A 23,099-nucleotide genomic window follows, 5' to 3' on the forward strand; every position below is an offset into this window, starting at 1 on the left:
CCCTGGCGAGAGGCCGTTGCCTGGGCCAGGTGTGAGGCATAGCACACGAACAAGTCTCAGCACCCCCACAGGACTTCCTCCCAGCAGAGGGAAGACAGGCAGACCTAGAGCTCAGCGCACCCCGCGCACGGCCCCAGCTTTCCAAGGCCTCCACACAGTCCCCCAGGAAGGCGGCAGACAGGGCCAGGTTCAGAAACATGTTTCCTGAGAGTCACGCAGAAGCCTCAGCGCCCGAGAACCTTCAGGAAGGGAGTCGCCAACTCCCAGGCAGACGGCTGAGCCGGACAGGGCAGATCCACTCACCTCCCTCCTGCCTCCCCTACTTGGATCACCTCCCAAGCCCTCGACACCATCTCAGTAGCAGTCCTCACTTGGGAAGGATGGCGGAAGAGTGGGGAATGGGGCATGGAGCTTGGGGAGCCAGGAAGGATGAGACAGCACAACAGAATGGGGTGGGCAAGTTTTAACTGTGTGCCTGCATGTTAATGGATTTTTCCTGTTTGTTTCAACAACTGCCCTTCAAGGTAAATCCTTGATAGAGAGACTGAGGCTTCGAGGCTCTGGTTTGCTCAAGATTACATTGCCAGTCTGACTCTGACACTCAAGTTCTTTCTGCTTCCCAGAGAGGAAGGAGGAAGGAAGAAAGAGAGAGATGGGCAAAGAGTGAGAGCTTGGAGGATGCTGCGGGATGAAGGGAGTGGAGAGTGACGATCAAATCACAGCACTGGTTCAGAACAACCAAACCCAAACCACGACATCCAAGTGGGTGCTGTCCTCATCGAAGTGGCTCCTGGGAATTTTAGGCATTTATCTGAACGATGCTGCCAGGGTTCAAAGCATTCATGGCAACTCGTAGGGAACTGCCCCAGAGTTGGTCCACAGCTGACACAAGGAACCCATCTCTTGGGGGTCCTTGATGGATCCTTGATGGACACCCATCTCTTGGGGTCAATCCCATGTCAGTGGTACTTAACAGGCCCATTTAAGTACCTCACATAAGTATTGGTTACCAGACTGGTCATATTTTATAAAGACAGCTCCCCTCATTCTGCGGGGGTGTGCAGTGGCAGGGAGGTCAGTGGGGTTCTATGCACAAGTGATGGGTGTGTGCAGGGGGCTCTCTGTGGTTCTGTTTTTGAGAGGATGTGGGAATGGGGATGGATGGGGGTCTGGGTGGAGTTTCTGCTTCCTTTCCCAAATGGGTCCCTCTGCACTCACGAGTATAAGGAGGCTCAGTAGGCATCTCCGTGGGGGTCTCCCAGTACTCATGTCATAGCTCACACACATGAGCAGGTGTGGGTCAGAAGCAGGAAGGCCCTGGTGAAGAGGAACAAGCTGGGAGTGACCTTCCTGACCCACAGAAGAGACAGCACCACGGGGCACAGGCCTGGACAGGAGCCAGGGCCCCACCCCAGGAATCTTTCATTCTTGTAAAGAGCACCTGCCTGATTCTCCAAGGTTGTCAAGCAGTACACAGACAGAGGGGGACAGGGAGGCAGAAAGGGAGAAGGAAGGATCTGAGAAGCTTTGCACTTTCATAACAAAATCTGATCTCACTGCCCCTGGAGAAGGAGAAGAGCAAACATCAAAGAACACTTTGCTGCTAACAGTTTTTTAAGTAATCAAAGCAACACCAGGCAAAAGTCTCCAACGAGCACCAGCATCGACTAGCTGGAAGGATGTGAAGACGCAGTCCGGGAGGAGAAAGGATGAGAAAGGCCACCAGTAGCTCCTGGCCCCCATCCACCAACTGCTCTGTGCTGCTTCCCAGAACCAAGGGGCCCTGCTGGCAACCTGCACAACCCGGCTGGGGCTAGACCAGCCCCTGGCCCTGAAGGGTAGGAGGACGGTCCAGTGGGCCTGCCATCTGGGGCAGGATGCCCCCATGTCCCTGCAGGAGGGTCTTGGGGGCCAAATAATGTTTGAACAGAAAAAACGGAGGGGCAGGTGAAAGGGGAGCCTGTCAAGACTCTCAGGTCCCCTTTGCACGCAGAACCTGCTGGGGCTTTGTCAGAACCCTCTAGAAGCTGCCTGCTCTTTCCTGTCCATGCACCATGGTCGCTCACCCTATCGGGACAGGTATGCAGGCGGAAGATTCTCCTCAACCTCAAGAAAATCCATTCTTGCTCCCAGTTCCCCATGCTCATGTCCCTCAAAAGCAAGACAGCTTTCCTAGACGTCAGGCTCCTATCCTGCCAGCTGTAGCTAAAACATACTCTCTCCAACTCAGCCCCCCAAATCCAAACTGGTCACTGCATGATACATAGGCCTAGAGAGAGCGTTGTCTGGCAGTAACAGTAGTAGAGTAGGAGTCAAAGGGCTAGAGTACCAAGGAGTGATCAAGGATGGGCCTCAGTTTACTACTCCGTGCAATAGAAGAGTACAAGCAGCTAATGGTCCCTGAAATCCTGGCCAATTCTAGATGCTCAAGGATCCAACACTGAGAAGATGCTCAACCTGGCACTGTCTGTGTTCCAGAGCCCTTGGACTCTGTAAACCCGATCCTCCTCTCCTGCGTGGTCTTGCCTGGGTGGCTCCAGGCTCCAAGCTCGTTCAAGGCTATTTCTGCAGCAGACACAGAGCCCCTGGGGGCTAGGACAGAAACAGTGACTTACAGGAAGTCTGGAAATACATGCCAGGCTGCAGAGGTTCCAAGGGCCACGCACAGAAATAAAGAGGCTGATTTATTTTCATCAGTGAAATGCCGAAACCCAATCCCTGGAACAAGCTGACCCAGCAGACGACGGCGGGGAGCTCCCCACCCAGAGCAGAATTAGCTAGATCGCAGCCTCCCAGGTCTCACCACCACTGGGGCTGATGTTTGGAGGGACAGAAGGGGAGGCCACCTCAGCCAGTGTGACCACAGGTCCCTAGGGCTGGCCTCTTCCCACCCTGCCGCTGGCCTGCAAGGGTCTCCAGGATGTAGGCGCAGGAGTGCTAGGCCCACATGCCCACAGACACAGGGCAGGGGAGCAGAGGAACAAGAGGCAGGGTGGCTCAGACTCATCCTCATGAAGCCATTGTGAGGAATGGCAGGCATCAGAACCCCAGTTCTACATCTTTCTGGCTGTGTAAGCACTGGGAAATTATTTGACCTCTCTTTCCTGTTTGCTCATCTGTGAAAGGGGAACAAGAATACTCAGCTCACAGGAGGGTCATGAGGAGTAAAGAAAATAACAGGCACCTAATAGAAGCCACCCCCTGTGGCTACGTTGGTGGCTCGGTGGTAAAGAATTTGCCTGCAATGCAGGAGACGCAGGAGACAGGGGTTCAATCCCTGGGTCAGGAAGATCCCCTGGAGAAGGAAATGGGAACCCGCTACAGTATTCTTGCCTGGAAAATTCCATGCACAGAGAAGCCTGGTCAGCTGCAGTTCATGGGGTCACGAAGAGTCACAGGCCACAGCACACACAAAATAGAAGCTCACATGGGGAGGAGGTATGCAGAAGGGAGAGAAATTTTCCTCCTAGTCCCTAATCAAATTGCTCACTGGGAGCGGCAACTAATACAACCCTTATGGAAGCCAATTTGACACGATCAAAATTATACATGCATACATTCATCCAAACAATTCCACTTCTAGAAATGTGTCCTACAGACAGATTTGCACAAATGGAATGGTGCTATGCACAAATAAAAAGGTTACTCACTGCAGCATTTTTCAAAACAGTAAAAAATTGGAAACAACCTAACTGTCCATGCTATTTACAGTTAAATAAAATACTAGAGAAGGAAATGGCAACCCATTCCAGTATTCTTGCCTGGAGAATCCCATGGATGGAGGAGCCTGGTGGGCTGCAGTCCATGGGGTTGCAAAGAGTCGCACACGACTGAGCGACTTGACTAACTAACTAACTAACTAAAATACTAGTTAAATCAAACGCAGTACCCATGCACAGTGGAATATTATGTAGCTGAAAACAATGAGAAGGCTCTTTGTGTGCTATTATGAAAAGATCTCCACGATGTGCCATTAGATGAAACAGCTCAGGCACAAGCCAAACCTTTACAGTGTCTACCAGACCCTGATGATCTGGTCCCGGTTACCCCGGACCTCAACTCCTATTACAATCTTCACTGCAGTCACACGGGCCCCTGTGCTGCTCAAACATCTCGGGTGGGCTTCCACCTCAGGACCTTTGCACCTGCTGCCCGCCTCACCCCTGCCTGGAATGCTATTCCTCAGATATTTGCTTGGGTGACTCTCTTACCTCCTTCAATTCTTTGTTCATATGTCCCCTCCTCAGTGAAGCCTAGGCTTATAAGCTTTTAGAATTTTTCAAATTTTAAAACATTTCAATACCCAACCAACAACAGCTCCCAATCACCCTTACTCTGCTCTGTTTTTCCGCAGAGTGTTTATCACCTTCTAATATGCTCTCTTACTTACAGTTGACCCTTGCACAATGCAAGGGTTAAGGGCACTGACCCACGCAACATCCACATCCCACAGTCAAAAATCCACATACTGCTTTTTCTGCCCTCAAAACAAAGGAATTGATAAATGACTCACCAAAGGGCAAGAAGCTGAAACAGTTTGGGTAGAATCAGGACTAGTTCTTTTGATCCCACATACTGTAATCTCTAACTGAACACAAACTTTTTGCCACAAAGATCCATAAAATGGGGGACTTTCCTGGTGGTCCAAGCTTCCACTGGAGGGGACACAGGCTCAACCCCTCATCAGGGAACTAAGATTCCACATGCCACCAAGAGTGGCCAAAAAAAAATCCATAAAATGAAAATACAGGTATCATATTTGTGGAGAAAAAGTTGTGTATCAGGGACCTGCACAGTTCAGATCTGTGTTATCCAAGCGTCAAATATATTTATATCTTTAAAAAAAAAATTATTCTTTGTCTTCTCCCACTAGAATACAGTCATGACAAGGGCAAGGCTCTTTATTGTGTTCACTGTCGTATCCTCAGCATCTACAACAGTGACACACAGTAGGCACGTCACAAATATTTGTTGGTTGAATAAATGAATTTTACCGTGGACAGTTCTTTGTGCCAAAGAACAAATGATTTGTTTTTTTCTTTATTTCTTCAACACAGTGGATTCAAGGTCACGCCTATAATCACGTCATTCTCACTCTCCTGCATCCTGATATCTTTTCTCGAATGAAAGAGAAAGAAGCATCTTTGCAGCTGTTCCAGGATCAGTGAACTCAGAGAAGCACTGTGTACGGTACCACCCAAGACCACGTGCTGGCAGCAGTGACAAGTAACATTGACTGACGACTTCTGAACAGGCGCAGGATTGAGCACCCACCCATCATCTCAGTTAACTCTCAGAGCCTACAAGAGAAGTAGACCCTGTCCCCATTTCACAAGGTAGAACACTGAGGCTCAGAAAGGCTAAATGATTTGCCCAAGGTCAACAGAGGGCAAGAGACAGAGCCAGGGCTTGACCCCAGCAGCTTCGAGTCCCAAGCCCACACTGTCAACCACTATGGTTCCTCCACTGCCTCCCAAGGATGTGGATTTTGCCCCTTCTCAGACCACTCTAAGACACTGTCCTTCTTCACCTCGATGGAGGCTGCCTATTATGGAAGGTTTGTGAGCTCAGCAACTTTGCCAGGATCTTAGAAGGTCTACTTTGGCCACCTGAGGTGAAGAGCTGACTCATTGGAAAAGACCCTGATGCTGGAAAAGATTGAGGGCAGGAGGAGAAGGGGATGACAGAGGATGAGATGGTTGGAGGGCATCACCAACTCGATGGACATGGGTTTGGGTAGACTCCGGGAGTTGGTGATGGACAGGGAGACCTGGCGTGCTGCAGTTCACGGTGTCACAAAGAGTCAGACATGACTGAGCAACTGAACTGAACTGAACTTGGCAGGGGGAGGAGCGAAGAGAAGAAAGAGGTGTACAGGGGATGAATCACCCATGAGCAGCCGGGGAAGTAGAGAAAGAGGAATCATGAAAGAAGAAAGGACAGATCACCCTATGGATCCCAGATCCACTGAAACCTCTTCCCACAAATGGCCTCAGAACTGTCCATTGGACAGGAAGCAGGGCCTGGGAGGGTGGGCCAAAAGGGATGGGCTCTGTTGCCTGCAGAGAAGCACGCCAGCTAGCAGGCAGGAGAGGTGAGCAAGACACACAAAAGCTCCAGGGAGGGTGCTGAACCTCACAGGCTGATGGAGAGATAGGCCTGAAGACCAGCACCACTAACGAAGAAGTTAAACTCTGCCCAGAAGCAAATCAGCCTCAGATAGCACCTCCGAGCCAGCCGCAGGCCAACTGGCCTGGACGAGGAGAAAGAAGCCAGGCACAGCCTCCAAGGGCAGGGAGAAGCACCCAGGGCCTGAATAGGTACAAGGAACAATCCAGAGAGACAACTGTCACCAGCTCTGTTCTCTCCTAGTGCCCATCACTCAGCCATGTCACTCAGCCTGAACAACAGATCCAGGCCCCAAGGACCCATCCACTGTGGGATTTTGTGTGCTCTTTCCTCTTAATCTCCTGGTTTGTTCTCCCCTCCTGGATTCCATGCATATGGTTCCTCAGTGCTCCACTCACCCTCCCTCCACCTTCTCCAACATTCCCACCTTCACCAGCCCCTGCATCCCATTGGTCTCCTAATACCCAGCCCACCACGGGACCAGGCAGCATGACAAGGAGGCCAGAGCAATTTGATTGCTTTCTTTCCCTCTACTTTCTAGCCTTTAAGCAATGTTGTTAGGCCACTTCTGATTTGAAAAACAATTCTGTTTTCAATGCTATCTATGCTCTCAGGCCCAAGACAGATACAGTCCTTCTGCAAAGCCATCCACCTCTGATCACCACCATCCCCAGAAACTTCTCTCCTGAGAAGCCTGGCTTTTAGCCAAGATCTTCTCCATTTGACTGTGGCTCAAGGAGAATGGCACACCTGTCTGATCTGGCCGCACCCCCTCCCCTCCCTTGTCTGCAGGCAACTCCGAGAAAGGACTTTCTACAGCACCCGGGCTAGCCCAGGGCTCACCGTCTAGTAGGTGCTCTCTAAGTATTTGGGAAAGAAAGGAGAGAGAGAAGGAAGCAAAGGAAAGCAGAAGGAGGCGAGGGAGCAAGGGAATGATGGCTGAAAAGCAGCTTTCGTTGGGTACCAAAAGCATCTGATCAATGGAAGCTTGAATTTCCTTTCTTGGACGTCGTTAGATCTTGGGGTCTCGCTGAGTCCAGCTAACCTGCACCTGTCTGCAGGTCTGGCAGGAGAGGAAGCAGAGAGAGTGGCTGGGGGGTGGGGGAAGACTGCACGTTCCCCTGGTCCCGGGGCTGGAGCTTGATATTTGAGCACAGCAAGAAGGCAGACATGCCGCTCAGGCCACTGGCCAAGAGCTCTGCGTCTGCTCCGAGTGTGGCTCCGGTTTTCCAACCTCCACCCGATGGCAGAGATTACCGAAGACCAAAGGCACATTCAGTCAGGAGAGTATTGGTTTACTGAATGTTCCGTGGGCAGACACTGTTCTCCAAGCCTGCCAGCTGCCTCGCAGTGCAGGGCCAGCTCAGGGTCTGAGGGCATCTGCACAAGGCCCCGCCCCACCCGACCAGGGCAAAGCCGAGCAGGTGGCTGGCAGGTGCTGGGGCAGTGGAGTAGTCTTCTTTGCCTACAAGGTCAGGGCGCCCCTACATTTAAATTCTCGGCACTCTAATCGTTCCAGAAGGTGAGGAGGGAACTCTCTCTTGGGGGAGTAGAAGGGACCCAGATCCTCCTCAAGAAGTCATCCCACCCCTACCTCTGTCACTGTCTCTATGGCAACCACCCCACACTGAGGCCCATGTCCCTTGTTTCTCAACATCTCTGCCCAAACAGGCCAGGAGGGCAAGGACCTGACCTCCCTGCCACAGCTCTCACAGTCCGGAAGTTCTCCCAGGTGGCTAACTTAGATCCCTCCTGCTGCAGTCTAAGCCCTGTGATAGAACAGAGACAGAAGCTGAAGCTTCCCGTAACAGCTGTGAATTTCTCTCTCCCTGCCCTTTCCCCCACTCCTGACCCTGGCCAGACCAGAAGGGCTGCCCCCTCCAGCAGTCGGGTAAGAACTTCCCAACAAAAGTCAGGCTCTGAGGCCAGTTCCCTGGTGGTCTGGTGGCTAGGACTCTGCACTTTCACTGCCGTGGCCAGGGTTCAACTCTGGTCGGGGAACTGAGATCCCACAAGCCAGCTCTGCACAAGAAAAACATAAAATCAGGCTCTCAGCACCTGTGCTTAGAAAATCACCCCTTAAAACCCCCTGCTCAGAGATAAAGGGCAGACGTACCACTCTGGGACCCTTGGACCCTTTTCCTGAATTATTTGGGACTACCTGCAATCTTGTCCTTCCCTCTTTCACTGGTTCTTCCACATCTTACCCCAGAGTTCAGAAGGCAAGAATGTCACACCCTGTGAAAGTATGTCAAGGGCAAACATTCACCATAGTGCTCGAGTGTTCTTCCAAGAGGGCATGGGGGCTGTTGTCCCCATTAACTGCCTCACTCCAGACCCAAAGGGGCCATGTTCTGCTACCCACCCACCCCCGCCCTGCCTCGCCCTGGGAGATACAGGGCCATGGGCCACGCAGGTGGCTGAGGCAGCCAGGAGGCAGGACTCACAGCTTTGGTGTTGCCCCACCATCCAAGGACCTGAAACCCAGCCTCCCTCTCTGTGTAATGGGGCAGGTGATCCAGACCAGTACAGGCACCAGTTCCAGGGCTGGAAAGAGATTAGACGAAGCAGCCTAAAGCATTTCAGGCTACAGATGTATAATCTCTCAGATTAAGATCACAGGAAGCAGTATCCCTCATCGGCTCCAGACCCCCACCCACCCCAGAATCCTGTCTTCAACATCTACCTTGTCTGAACAAGGTCCCTAACCTCTCTGTGACTGCCTCAGTTTCCTCTACTGTAAAATGGGAACACTCATAAGCAGGTGTTCATATGGAAGTATTTGGGTCCCAGCTATGACAAAGGCCCCAGGAAAATGAATAACACATTCCAAAAGTAAGGCAGGGCTTGTAAAAAGGGATGACTGACATCAAGACATCAAGAAAGTAAAAAGCCAGCCCACAGAATAGGGGAAAATTTTCGCAAATCATATATCTAATAAGGGACATATTCTCAGGATATTAAAAAAACTTATAATGATAACAAAAAGACACAGAATCAGAGTTTTAAAATGTATAAAAGATGTAAATAGATGTTCCTTTAAAGAAGAAGGCCAATTAACAAAGATGTTCAACATCACTCATTACTAGGAAAATGCAAATCAAAACCACAATAAAACACTTTACACCCACCAGGATGGCTAGAGTTCCAAAGATAGAAAATTACAAGTGTTGGTGAGGATGTACAGAAATTCTAGTCCTCGTACATTGGCTGGCAGGAATGTAAGATGGTGCAGCCACTTTGGAAGACAGTCCGACAGTTCCTCAAACAACTAAACATTGAGTTACTATCTGACACAACAATCCCACGCATAGCTATCTACCCAAGAGAAATGGAAACATAAGGACATGCAAAAATTACACACGAATCCCCACAGCAGCATTCTACATAATAGCCAAAAAGTGGAAACATGCAAATATTCATCCACTGATGTGCGTATAAACAAAATGTGGTATGCCCATACGATGGAGTACTCCAAAGCAAGTCAAAACGAGCCAGCACGTGCTACAAAATGGATGAACTCTGAAAACGCCACGCTCAGTGAAAGCAGGCCACAAAAGATCACACACTGTCTAATTCCTGTTACATGAAACAAGCAGAACAGATAAATCTATAGAAATAGAAAGCAGATTAGGGCAGGGGTGGGGAAAGATGTGGGGAGTGACTATTAATGAGTGAAATCTCTTCCAGGTGGGTGATAATGTCCTGAAACCAGATTATGGTGATGGCTGTACAAGCGTAAATATACTAAAACCCACTGAACAGGATTCTTTAAATAGAGGAAGTTATTAAATTACATCAATGTAATGTCATTTCATTATATTTGATTATATTATATTGGGAATATATATTAGCCGTTTAAAATTTTTTTAAAGACAGAGATGGCTGAAAACTGTTTGCGGCTCTAAAGTACCCCTCTCCCCACCCCACCCCACCCCAACACACACACATCCACGTCAAGCGAATGAAAAGATAAGGAAGTGGGGGGTTCTAACAGGCATCTCGGAGAGAAGAGCTGTTTTGCCGCAAATGCCACCTGCCAGGGCTTTCCCCTCATCTCAGGGAGTCTGCTCAGCTCAGTGTGAGTTGGCTGGAGCAGGAAAACGTGAGAAACGGGCCTGGCACAGACCCGGAAGTCCACACAGTGAGAAGCCGGCCGGGGAACAGACAGGGGATGCGCTGGCCACCTCAGTCCCTGGCTTTGCTGAGCCCAAGAGCGCCCAAGTCTCCCACAGACCCAGGGGAGAGAGCCAGCCCCCGGGCTGCCTCAGATCCTGTCCGAGAGGGCCCCCTGGAGGGCTGAACCGCCTCCGCAGAAGGAGGTGGAGGGAGCAAGGGATGCTAGGGCCGAGGAAGGGTCCCGAGCCTCTGGTGGAGCTGCAGTCACCCACTCGAAGGAAAACATGAGGAGAGACTCTTCGGGAGTTCAAGGTCGGGGGGTGAGGTCCTCCAAAATGCCCACAAAAGTGCTGCAGGAGGAAACAGCACTCGATGCCTCCAGAATCTTGCTCTGGCAAAGAGCTCAGGCATCATATCACCCGGACCTGTGTCCCCGCACAGAGCAACCTCACAGTGGTGCAGGCAGGCAAGAAGGCTCCCATCCCTTCCCTCCTTCCTCTCTTCTCATCAGTCAGGAAAATAGAGAGAAAAACCTACCACAACACCCCCACCCCTCACATCCACACCTGGTGCCCATTAAGGGTGGACAAGCGGGAAGAACTAACTCTGGGTGACTGGCACTGGGCATATTGATCACTGCCCAGAGGCTAGTTATCGCCCCAGTGTGACTAGAAAAGGCACACGGGACTCTCCCTGATGTCATCTGGGGGCAGAGCGAGCTTTAAAACCACACCCTACAAGTGCCGCTTTTCTGTCTAATGGTTGCACACAGTAGTCCCTGTAGGCGTTTGAGGACAATATGTAGGCAATGTTGCCAGGCACAGGGTTGGCACACAAGGCCAGCTATCATCTCGTCATTGTCTTTGTCATCATCACTGTCATCGCTGGGGAAATCCCCTTAGGAATCCACCCGCCTGATTCACTGATAAGGAAAACTGAGAGCCAGAGAGGGAAAGTAACTTTTCCGAGGTAACCCAGCAAGTTGGTATCAGAGGCAAGTCTCCTGACTTCCAAGAGTGAGGCTCCCAGAACAGAACCAGCTACAGATGGTTCCCAGAGAGTAGAGGGACGAGGGGAATGTTTTTTCTTAAGAAGAAAGAGCTTGTATCCAATCAAAATCACACCTCTATCTTCTTTGCCCCAGTACTTCAATAATAATAATAACAGACACGATTATTGCCAGCATAGTATACACCAGGCACTCTACTTCTCACATTTCCGCACGTCTTAGCTCACTGAGTCTTAATGATAATCCTAGGAGGAAAGCACTGTTATTGCACTGATTTTACAGATAAGACATCAGAGAGGCAAAGTGGCTTGACGAAAGAACACAATTATAAACAGAGCTTGGAACCAGATCTCCTGATTCTCAATCTCACAGTCTTAGTCCCGAGTCGACAACAGTCTGTTCAACAATATTTCTGTCCTCTTCCACGCACAGATTCCCTACCCCCTTTGAAGTTAGGCATCGATCTGGGACTTGTTTTGGCCAATGTAATGTGAGCAGAAGGAAAGCGTGTCTTGTCCAGACCGAAGTAGCATGCAAGTCCCAGTGTCCTCCGCCTACTTTAGCAGCCGAAGTGGACATGCCTGTGACATGAAGCCACTACCAGCCTGGAGGAAGTAAGAAGAACAGAGAACCCTGCCAATCCCACTGGACTGGCATCATGAGCAAGTAATACACTTCTGTTGATTAAGCCACTGAGAATTGGGGGCTGTTTGTTATGCAGCATAACCAAGCCTCTCCTGACTGACACAGCCACTGAGCAATGCTGCTACTCAATACACGTTCAAGGAAGGGAACCTCTGCACATCCGTCTTAGCTCCTCACAAGTCACAAAAAGGAACAATGAGCTCAAAGAAATGGAAAGAATTGCTAGCTACCCCACCATCCTCATTTTACAGGAAATAATACAGGTCTAAAGAAAAGGAGTTACCAAAGACACTCAAGCCTCCTGCCTCCCAGGCCGACATCTGTCTGGGTCTGTCTGCCCCTCCATGTTTCTCACTTGCTTCCTTCTCCTTTTCACTCTCTCCTTGTTTGTGTGTGTCTCTCCCTTCCTCTTTCCTTTCTCTCAAAAACAAATCAGAATCCTCGGACAAGCACAGCTGATGAGAAGTCACAGACCAGGGACTCCTGGCTGCCACTGGAGAGGCTCTTCTCCAGCTCAGACAAAAGACCGTGCAGAGGAGATGGGTGTCCCGGGGAGCCGGAAGCCTCTCCCCCAAGGAAGGGGCCTCTGCCCCTCAGGGAGCCTGAGCGTAAGAGACTTGGATGAAAAAACCAGCCCCCTGTCACCAGCCCCTGGCTCTGGTGGGGCTGCCCACAGAAACAAGAGGGGCCGCCGGACATCCTGCAGGAGGAAAACCCAGAAGAGGGGTGGTGAGCAGCCCCCTGGCCGTCTTCAGCCAGGACAGCGGTCTTGCCTTTTCTCCCTTCACTCCTCCTTTTGGCTCTGCTGCCTTACCAGCCCAGTCCTCCTCCCCAGTCCTCTTTAAGTCTTGAGAAACTCGAATCAGTGGAATGCCCAAGGAGGTGGGGGAAGGGAGGGGCGGACTGGGTGGGCAAGGAGGCTAGGCAAGCCTCGCCCACCTGTGAGTTTCTCGGCAGTGGGAGGCAGCCCACACCCCTCTGGCCTGGCACTTGCTTCCAGGAAGGCCTGCCCAGGAACACTCTGGAGGAGTCTGGAGACAGCTCTGTGCACCATAGGTAAAAAACACAGCCCCGCTCCCACCCACGGCGAGCTGAGATCTGGGCACGGGGTTTTAGCACTCAGGCCAAAGAGCTAATGGGGCTGCTGGAGGCTGTGAAATGTGGTGTCAGCTAGAGTGCTGAACTGGCAGGCTCCAGACCAAACCGGAGAAAGACAGGAGGCAGCTCATGGGAGACCGGACTGCTCTCCCTTGCCTCCACCACCCCGGACCTTCACTTGCTCCTCACTCGGGACCAAGATCCTAGGCATCCAAGTAAAGGAAGCCCAGCAAACCCCTTCCCAGGTGTGACGGACTGAACTGTGTCTTCCCCCACCCTCCACTGAATCACTGTGCTAAAGTCTGAACCCCCAGGACCTCAGAATATGACTGTAATTGGAGACAGAGTCCTTAGAGGGGGTGACTGAGTTAAATGAGGTCATAAGGGTGGGCCCCAACCCCACACAAGCGATGTCCTTAAGAGGAGGTGAGGACTCAGACCCGCACGGAGGGAGGACCACGTGAAGACACAAGCGAGGGGTCGGCCGCCAACAAGCCAAGGGGGGCCTCAGGAGAAGCCAGCCCTGCCCACACCTTGATCTCAGACTTCTGGCCCCAGAACTGGGAGAAAATGAATGTCTGTTGTTTGAGGTAAACAGTCGTGGTACTTTGTTGCGGCCTCCAGCACAGACTAGGACATCAGGCCCTCGGGTCCACCAGAGGGCTCTGCTCCCAAAGGAAGGAGTCCCTGAGATGACAGGCACCCCCTCTTCCCCCCAGCCACCCATCCCAAGGCCTGGAACCTTCTCTTCCCAGAAAGTTCTTCATTGGATTCTTCACCTTTCATCATTAGCACCCCCCAACCCCACTTCTGGCTCAAGAGCAGAGGGGCAAAAATGGCCCCAGGCAGCACAGTGGCCGCAGCCGCGGTCCCCCAGGCAGAGGCGCACTCTCCCTTGATTCCTGCTGCCACTTCCCGGCCCAGTCCTCCAGGGAAATGGGCTGCCCTGCGGGGCACCTGTCATCTAAGGTGAAGAGTGAGGGGTGTGAGGAGGGGAAGAAGCTGAGCTCCAGAAGGAGAGAGGGATTTGGAGCCGATCCCTGGATCCACATGCCAACCCCATCTCTGATCTTCGTACCCTGGCCGAGATTGCTGCCCTCCCCACGTGCGGTGTGGTCATCACGCAATGCGGTGGCCACAGGGTGAGCTGAGGTCCTACGAGAGTTCCACACGTGGGGATGCCTCCCCCTTGGGCAGGTCCCTTCCCCTCCAGAGCCTGATCTGGGGGAACCATCCTGCAGGGACCAGAAGTCCTCACACAATTTCTTCCTTCATTCTGCTGCTGAGATTGACGGAGGACTCCCTGAGGGAAGGGCCAAGCACACTGAGTGCCCCGGGGTCACGCGTTCTGAACTGGAAAACTGCACAAGGGTCCAGGGGGTGCCCATGCAGGCAGCAAGGGAGGGGTTAAACACAGAACAGGCTCACAGGCAAGGCTAAGTCGGGGTCACCGGGAGGGCTTCCTGGAGGAGCGGGAGCTCCGGCCCCAGCGCTGACCGCCTCTCACTGCAGGGAATGCCGAGGTGGGGCCCAGGCCAGAGATAATCTTTGTCGCCAAGACCTGGGCGAGTCCACTCTGAGTCACCCATTGGACTCCAGAGGGACTGGCCGGCCCCTCCTATACCCACCCCCAGTGGGCCTGACATAGGAAAGGCAGACAGCCTCCAGAAATGTCATCACCCTGCCTTGCATACACCACCCTCTCTGTATTTCGAGAGGCCAGTCCCTCAGCAGAGGCTGTCCTGAGTGAGCAGCCTCTCCCATAAGGGGGACAGGGGGACCTCAGGGAGGTGCCTCAGCTATTCACGACCCCAAAGCCCAGCTAAGTACCTGCCACAGGCCCTGCATGTAGCCCCCCTGTCCTGAGAGGCAGGGCAGGTGTGACCTGGACTGCCTGGTGGTGACTATAGGGGGCACAGCAAGTAAAACACTCAGCCAGGCTCAGCAGGACCCAGGTACCACCACAGACCAGACACCCCGGACAAGCGCTGCAGACGATGGCCAGCCGCGGTCAGCACTGGGGCTCCATGGCGGATGAGCTCTTCACTAGTGAGGCAACCTGGGCAGGTCGCTTAACCCCTCTGCATGTAGCTCCCCACCCAGGCAGAAGAAGAGTGCCCACCTCACAAGGTGGCTGCGGGCATCAGATGAGACGGTGGCTATCAAGCGCTGGGCATCGTGACCAGCATGTGGCAAAGCCAGAACTGATTCCCAAGGCCAAGGGGCCTCCTCCCTTAGCCCTGTGGGTAGACCCCTGAGGTCACGGTCACTACTGACTTGGCAGAAACTCACAAGGAAACACAGCAGGCAGCCTTGCTACAGTTCCTGCTCCCTGAAAGGTACTCAAAATAAACTGTCGACAAAACCCCTGTTTTACAACAGAGTAAACTGAGGGCCCCAGAGGACGACACCTTGGCAGAGGATTTGAACCCAGACAGTTTGGCTCCACTCTTAACCATTGTACAAACTGCCTCACACGAAAACTGCTACAATAGCCCAGGGACATGGGTACTGCCACCATCCCAAGTTTGTAGATGAGGATACGAGGAACACAAGATGTGAAATCATTTGACTAAGGTCACAGAGCTGCAGAGGGGACACCTGCAGGGTGGACACGTGTGCTTGAGCCTTGCACTCCAGCACCTCAGGGTCGGCCTGCCTCTCCTGGCCCAGCGGCTCCCTGGGGAGCAGGCAGAGCCATCTCTGGTACATCGCGCCCCACGAGGCCAAGCCCCAGCTCCAGCGAATGGCCAAGCCCCTCCCAGGCTCCAGCATGAACCATCTCTTGAGCGCCCCCAGAGTCTTGGGGGTTAGGCACCCTTATCCTAGCTAGCATGTGCGGAGACCAGGCCCAGAACCAGGAAAACAGACACAGGACTCCTGCTTCCCTCCCAGACCAGAGAACTAGCCAGAAGGAAATGCAAGCTGGATGGCGTGCATCCACTCATGTCCAGTGGACATGAGTCTGAGCAAGCTCCGGGACACGGTGAAGAACAGGGAAGCCTGGCGTGCTGCAGTCCGTGGGGTCGCAAAGAGTCGGGCACGACTCAGCAATTGAACAACTAGGCCCCAGAATCTAGAGCCTTCCAGAAATGCTCCAGCCAGGAAAAGCAGGATGGGAGTAACAATCGCTGCTCCCGCCACAAGGCCACCCGGCCGGCTCTCCTGTCCCTGTGGGGCATGTAGCCCGGCAACAGCGGGGAGCACACAGTGGGACTGGGATAACGTGGGGTGTGCCCAGACCACGTGAGGCAACCCCCTCAGCCACCCGGCCCCCGGCCTAGGCCAGCAGCCCAGGGAGGAGGACGGCTGGGCTGAGAGCCGCTCCCTTTGCCTTCCCTTCCCACCCTCGGGCATAAGGCCAGCATCTCAGCCTCCAGACAGGAGCCCCTCTGTCTCTACAGGGCAAGCTGACCTTTAACTGGCCTGAAGGTCCCACTGGTTCCATCCCCCTGCCTGGGGGAGCAGATCGGAGGAGAAAGGAGGGCGGGTAAGGGGCTGGGAGAGGAGCCCAGGGCCTCCCTCGCCCCCTTCTTCCTCCCTCTTCCTCACCTCTGGTACCAGCCTCTGGCTCCTTCCGCCCACTTCCTTCCCTCAGGCTGACCCAAGTCCCATCCTTCCCGTAGCCCCTCCTTTCCCCTTAATTATGTTACCTTCTGTTTGCCTGGCACTTAATAGTTTACTAAATGTTTTTACATTTATCATCGCATTGAATCCACACCAGGGAGAGATGGAGAGACATTGAAAATTCCTTCAGACTGCCAAGTGTTCTTGTTAAAAATGCAAACATCCCCAGGATGATGAACAATTAGGCTGGCAGCCACCGGTACCTCAGGACTGATTCATTGCATCCTCTTCCTCCTCCCAGCTACTGGGTTCAAGGGGACGAGATTGGAGGGAGGAGTACTTTGGGGGCGGCCTCAGCATAGTGGGCAGGGCTTAGTGTCTGGGCCTCTGGGGGCAGGAGAAAGAAGAGCAAGAACTAAGGAGGTACAAAGACAAACTCAGACCATTGCAACACTGCACGTGAACTTCTCTCATCAAACCCAGAACTCTAGCCCCACCAGCACCTTCATCCCACTCCCTCTGAACGCCATTGCTCATTCTGGAGTGTCCAAGGTCAGAGAGAGACACTTTATGCAGAAAAACGCCAAAAAGACTTTCAGGGTGGAGTCAACAAATCCAAAACCTTGGAGATGGAGGCAGGGTGAGGGCCCCTGGGCTACCTAACCCAGCTCTGCCACGTGGCCCAGGGTCCCCTCCCTAGGACGAGCTTCAGCCGGGTGCAGAAGCACAGAGGCTGGGTGCTTGTGTCCTTGAATGAACACAGGCTGGTCATGGGTATAAATCAAAGGGGGCCTCAGTTACCCCATCGGAAATAAGCCTGTGACCAAACCCCAGACAGGGCGTCTCAAGAGTTCCTGAGCTCCAGACAAGCTCACTTCAGAGGCCCCACATATTCAAATGAGCCACATAAATCAACAGAACTCATACATAACTCTCAAGAGCTGATATGAGTTGTGAATGACCATTTGACATAATGCTAGGGTTTGCTCTAAATTAAACATGTATTAATTTCAATTCTGCTGCTTTCTTTTCAAATTTTGGAGCCTACCGGTTTGTTTCCAGCTCGCAAACATTTTCGTTGGCTGTTGATGAAAGCTTGTGGGCCCTGAATACTGTGTCTACATTCCTAGTGCTCTGACCCCAGAGAACTCAGGCAGCGAGCCTGGAGAAATCCAACGACAGGGTTAAAAGAAGTCTAACAAATGCAGTGTTTGCAGCACAGCAGGGTATCTCAAGCTTCATGCAAGGCTACTTCCTCCAAGGAGGCCTCCCAGACCACTCCAGATCTCAAGAATCCCTCCCCTGCCTATCTCAGAGCATTTGCTGCCTATGAGACTCATTTGGCACCAAGAATACACACTTCTACGGCTGGTTTGCTGCATTCTTTGGCTCTGCCCTCATAGCTTAACACATTCACGTTTAGTTTTATCTTCCCCCACTGAATCGTGAGCTCTCAGAAATGTCTTGGACCTCTCCTCTGTCCCCCCGATCCTCTGAACCCAGTATGGTGTCCTAGCAAACCAAGAGACCCAAGGCCACCTGAGCAGGGCTATGCAATTGCAGAGGGATTAGAAGTCACTGGTCCCACCTACCCTCCATGCCATCATCTCGATGCCCATTGAAGTTGTCATAAGAATCCCAGCGGATGAGGGGGTCAGAGGTGTTATAGTCCACGGACACACTTGGCCCATTCTCCAGGTGTTCCATGCCTTAGAAAATGGGAAAGGAGAAGAGGACAGCAAAGAGAAAGGGAAAAAAAAAGAAAACAGATCAGCAGCTGGAGAAACAGAGGAAGCCAACAAGCTCCCCAAGGATGCTCCCTAAGGGACTTCTCATTTTCTTGACCATGCAGGGTGGAACCAGGGGCTTAAGTTGGATGGAGAACCCAGGAGTCTGGTTTCTTACATTCTTGAAAAAGCTCACACCAGGTCATAAGGGTAAATCAGGACAGCAGCACTGAGCAACAAAGACCCCCCGGAGCAGAGCTGGGGGGGAGCTCTCTGGCTGGGTGGCTGCCTCTTTCTCTTCTGTGCCCCAGGGGACCCTGTGACAGCGCCAACAGTCCAGAGAGGCTGGCCCTGGAGTCAGAGGGGAGGGTGGGAGAGACTTGCAGTGGGCTGCAAGAGGCCAGGGACAGCAGGCAAGTCACAGCCTTGACACTGAGAGGACACAGGTCATCCCAGCCATCCCCCTGCCCCTCCACTTAAGAGGCTCTCTCCTCCAGGCAGAAATCTGAGGAGAGAGGCAGAATCTCGCCTACACTTTCTGAGAAAGCCCAGGATGTGGACAGAAAAGCTACAAGTCAGGCCTTCTGGGGCGAGTTACCCTTCTGACCCAGCAGTCCTTTCTTTAATCTACCCAGAGTCCCTCTGTCTGTAACCTGACTTCATCTCTTCCTATTTGGTTCCCAAATAAGATGGCGAGCAACTGGTCTCCACATATAACCAGTCTAAAGGCTTAACAGCTATTATTAAGTTGCCCTTCTCATCTTCAGGTTGAACCACCTCAGTTCTCATAAATACTTATTGTCCATCCAGCACCTATGCGTGTCCCCTGGCCACTCACTCCATCAACCACGGCGCTCAGTCTCTGAATAGAATAGGATGATGACTTAATGGGGCCAAAATAGTTTATCCAACCCAGCCCCTGTCTACTTCTGTATTTTTATTATCCAGAGATTAAGTCACTGGTTCATGTTTAGCTGGGGGTCCACTGTGATACCCAGATCCTCTACTGCGGGTCTGCCTCTCAACCACAGGTGACTTGATATTTGTAGAGCAGACCAGTGGGGAGATGGTGGAGGTGAGCTGAGGTGGAGCAGGGCCGGATGGAGGGAAGGGAGTGAATCAATGGGTTCTCACTCAGCTTTTACCTTGAATTTTCTCTGGTCCATAAGAAAATACAAATTCAACTTTGCCGTATTCTGGAAATCGATCATCTGAAAAAGGAGAAGGAAAACAAAAATGGGCAACCAATTCCCAAAAAAGGACGCCAGAGAAAGTTTTCTTCTAGAAAGGATTAAAGTAATATACGTATTTATTGTTGTTATTTAGTCACTAAGTCATGTCTGAGTCTTTTGCAACCCCATGGACTGTAGCCCTCCAGACTCCTCTGTCCACAGGATTTTCCAGGCGAGAATACTGGGATAGGTTGTCATTTCCTTCTCCAGAGGATCTCCCTGACTCAGGGAACGAACCTGCATCTCCTGCACTGGCAGGCGGATTCTTTGGCACTAAGCCACCAGGGAAGCCCAACATACATATACATGGCTGATAATATAATGAGTAATATGTAGGATGATGCCAAGTCTCCGGCCAACCTTAGTCCAGTCCTACCTACCTAAGGTAACCACTTCTTACCATTTCTATTTTCTGTTCTACTAGCAGCTACCTCTAAGACTCTATACAATAACCACAGTTTTTATGCCACTATTTTAAATCAGTTTTAAATAATCTTCATTGATGCAACTCTATGAAGATAAATAATTTGGACCACTTATAGTATTCCCACCTCCCTTCTTAAATCTTGTTATGATTATTAGTCACCCTTCTGATTACCTCTGAAACTTTAAATATTGCAGTTGAGCCTCTATTTCTTGATCTGTCCATTTCTGATTGTGTCCTGACTCCCTCATCTACAGGAGGAAATTTTTGCCCCTCCCTTCCCCCACCTCTCCACAACCCTTTTATCTTATCAGTTATTCCTTTGCCTTCCTTGTTAGGACTGACAACATTTATATTCTCTTCTGCAAATATAACAGCATCTTCTGTGCTTGCCCTCCTGGCTCTAGTACAGGGAAACCTCTTCATAGAAATATCGTTCTCCCTGCATGAGCCAGACCACACTGGGGGCTCAGGCCTCCCCTCCTCAGAGCTCCAGCCCCATGCTCTGATCTCTGCCTGAACTCAGTCTGGACACAGATCACACCCACTGCTTGTCAGAAGGGAAGTTACAGCAGGGGTGGCGTCCCCTCACTGGACCACCTGTCACGCCCACGCACATCTCCATCACTGCAGGCATCACTTCACAGTATCACGTCTGTGTGTCTCTTCCTCCCGTAAGGCTGTGAGCTGCCTAAGGATAGGGCCTGACTTCTTTCCGTTTGTATCGCCAGGGTCTAGCACACGCCTGGCACATACGGACACTCAGGTGATGTTGGTGGGTGTATAGATAGATGGATAGATGGGTGAATGGATGTAGACATGTCCCAGACCTGAATGTGATGCAGATAAAACCTAATGGATAGAGGAAAGAACCAAAGAGAGACGGCTCCCTGATCACCCCCCTTCCCCTGGGAAAACGGTCACCCTTCACTGCTGCCACAGCCCCTCCGTTAGGTCCTTCTATCCAGTGGTATAACTGTTCCTTGCTATGTCTGCCTGTCTACCCAACAAGCCTACCTTTGAAGGCATCATCAAGGTCCTCCTTCCCAAAGACAACTCCCAGGTCATGGATGGCACAGGTGTGGAACTGCACGCGGAAGATGACATCTCGAGCTGGGCTCCGGAACTTCTTGTGGTAGCACTTCAGCTGGTGGGAGAGACAGCAGAGCCCATCAGGGGCCCAGAGGTAGGAAGTTCGTTCCAGGGCGCCTCCTTATCAGCTCCATTTCTGGGCCCCAAACCCACTGAGGGAGCGGTCACCCATCCCCAACAGGATCTCAGAGCTCTCTGGGGAAACTTCCAGAACAGCAGAGGTTGGAGGCCAGTCCTGCCCTGTGGGGACAAAACTACCCTTCTGAAAAGTTCCTGCATGTAAAACAGATAGCCAATGGAAATTTGTTGTATGATTCAGGGAACTCAAACCGGGGCTCTGGAGGTGTGGGAACAGGTGGAAGGTGGGAGAAAGGTTGAGGGGAGGGGGAAATATGTACACTTAGGGCTAATTCATGTTGATGTACAGCAGAAATCAAATCAATATTGTAAAGCAATCATCAATCAATTAAAAATAAATTTTTTTTAAAAAAGAAGTTCCTGCACAACAGTCAAAATGGAGAAAGTAGAAGTGGATTTAAATTGCAAGTAGAAGGAGTGAAGCTGGAATTGAGGCAGTCCTGGTCACCAGCAGGAAGCCCGGAGGTAACAGCTTACACAGAGCCGTATTTCCCTGGAGATGCTCCAGAACAAGAGGCAAGCCCAGGGAAGGCATATCCCACTGTGAGGAAGTGGATGGACAAGGACCTTCCAGGCTGGAAGGCCTTGCAGGGCCCCTGAGAGCCAGTCAACACCCCCAAGGCTGGTGGCCCACCAGGAGTGACACACTTATCCAGAGAGACAGGAGGAGAGCAGGATGAAAAAAGAAAGAAAAAAATAAACAGTGGGGGGTGGGGGAGAGCTTGAGACGGAGGAGTGACTCACCAAGATGTCTCCCTTCAAGAGCAGCCCAGGCTCAATGGTGATGCAGATGCTGGTCTGGCTGTCTCCTTGGACGTTGCTATGGGAGAGAGGCGGGCAGAGGGACAGAGGACTGCTAAGGGGGCTGAGCAGTGTACCTTCTTCCAGCTGCCCCTCCACCAGGGGGCTGTCGGGAAAGCTCACTGACGCATCCCTCAGCCCTCCTCCTAGAGAAGGTTCTAGACGGCCCTCCAATCCGTCCCCAGTCCTCAGCCTCAGTTCTCCAACATTCCTGGCCTCTCACTCCTGTGGAATACCTACTAGATGCCAGATGTGTAGACAGGTTGCATGGCCTGGTAGATCCGGAGAAATGGTCGACACCCTGTAAAGGAGGGGTGGTGTTAGCCAAGACAGCAGAAATTGCGAGAGGAGGAAGGGGGAGAGGAGAGATGCAGGAAGGAAGGACCAACCGGGAGGAAGAAAAGTGAGCAGGGGAAGGAGGAAAAGAGGAAGGAGAAATGGGAAAAGAAAGAGCAAAAAAATGCCAACTTTTCATTAAAGGCATTTTGAGGGACTTCCCTGGTGGGCCAGTGGTTAAGGATCTGCCTTCCAGTGTTGGAGACACGGGTTTGATCCCTGATCGGAGAACTAAGATCCCACCTGCCACGGGGCAACTAAGCCCGCACACAACTAGAGAGAAGCCTGTGTGCTGCAATGAAAGACCCCATATTCCGCAACGAGCCCCAACACAGCCAAAATTAAATAAACAAATCAATATTTGTAAAATAATAACGAAGTAATAAAGACATTTTGAGTTTAAGAACGTGGTCACATCCAGCGTCACCTGCCGACAGGCACTGCCAGTATTAAACCCACTTTGCAGATGAATCAACTGGGGTTCAAAGAAACAGGAAATGGCACAGTTGAGACTCCAAGCCTAAGGCTTGGCAGCTAGCCAGCATTTTTACCACCTAACGCTGCCTCCTCAGAGAAAGAGACGGAAGACAGGAGGAAAATGGAAGCCAAGGGGTTCAGAGAGTTACCTCCTTTAGACTCAAAGTTGGGGATGCCGTGCATGATCACATGATGCAGAAACAAGGGTTTGTTGTTCATTTTGATGGAGCCAGAGAGCAGGCCGCTGAAATAATGCACGTACCTGGAGCAGGGAGAGGGGCAGCTTCAGCCAGGGAGGCCTGTAC

At 51.9% G+C, this 23,099-nt stretch overlaps 1 protein-coding gene across 3 annotated transcripts in view; it reads right to left on the bottom strand.

The window, feature by feature from the left end:
• Window positions 1-23,099, bottom strand: part of TNS1 (tensin 1) — a 134,719-nt gene that overhangs the window by 64,580 nt on the left and 47,040 nt on the right. For all 3 annotated transcript variants that reach the window (XM_068967245.1, XM_068967244.1, XM_068967243.1), the window contains 6 exons: window positions 22,944-23,056; window positions 22,222-22,282; window positions 21,925-22,000; window positions 20,968-21,097; window positions 19,440-19,505; window positions 18,160-18,276 (listed from right to left, as the gene is read on the bottom strand). In XM_068967245.1, the coding sequence (XP_068823346.1) occupies window positions 18,160-18,276; window positions 19,440-19,505; window positions 20,968-21,097; window positions 21,925-22,000; window positions 22,222-22,282; window positions 22,944-23,056 (563 nt within the window). The remainder of the gene's footprint in view (window positions 1-18,159; window positions 18,277-19,439; window positions 19,506-20,967; window positions 21,098-21,924; window positions 22,001-22,221; window positions 22,283-22,943; window positions 23,057-23,099) is intronic.

The sequence above is a fragment of the Capricornis sumatraensis genome, chromosome 3 (genome assembly GCF_032405125.1).
Source record: "Capricornis sumatraensis isolate serow.1 chromosome 3, serow.2, whole genome shotgun sequence".
Taxonomy (NCBI): domain Eukaryota; kingdom Metazoa; phylum Chordata; class Mammalia; order Artiodactyla; family Bovidae; genus Capricornis; species Capricornis sumatraensis.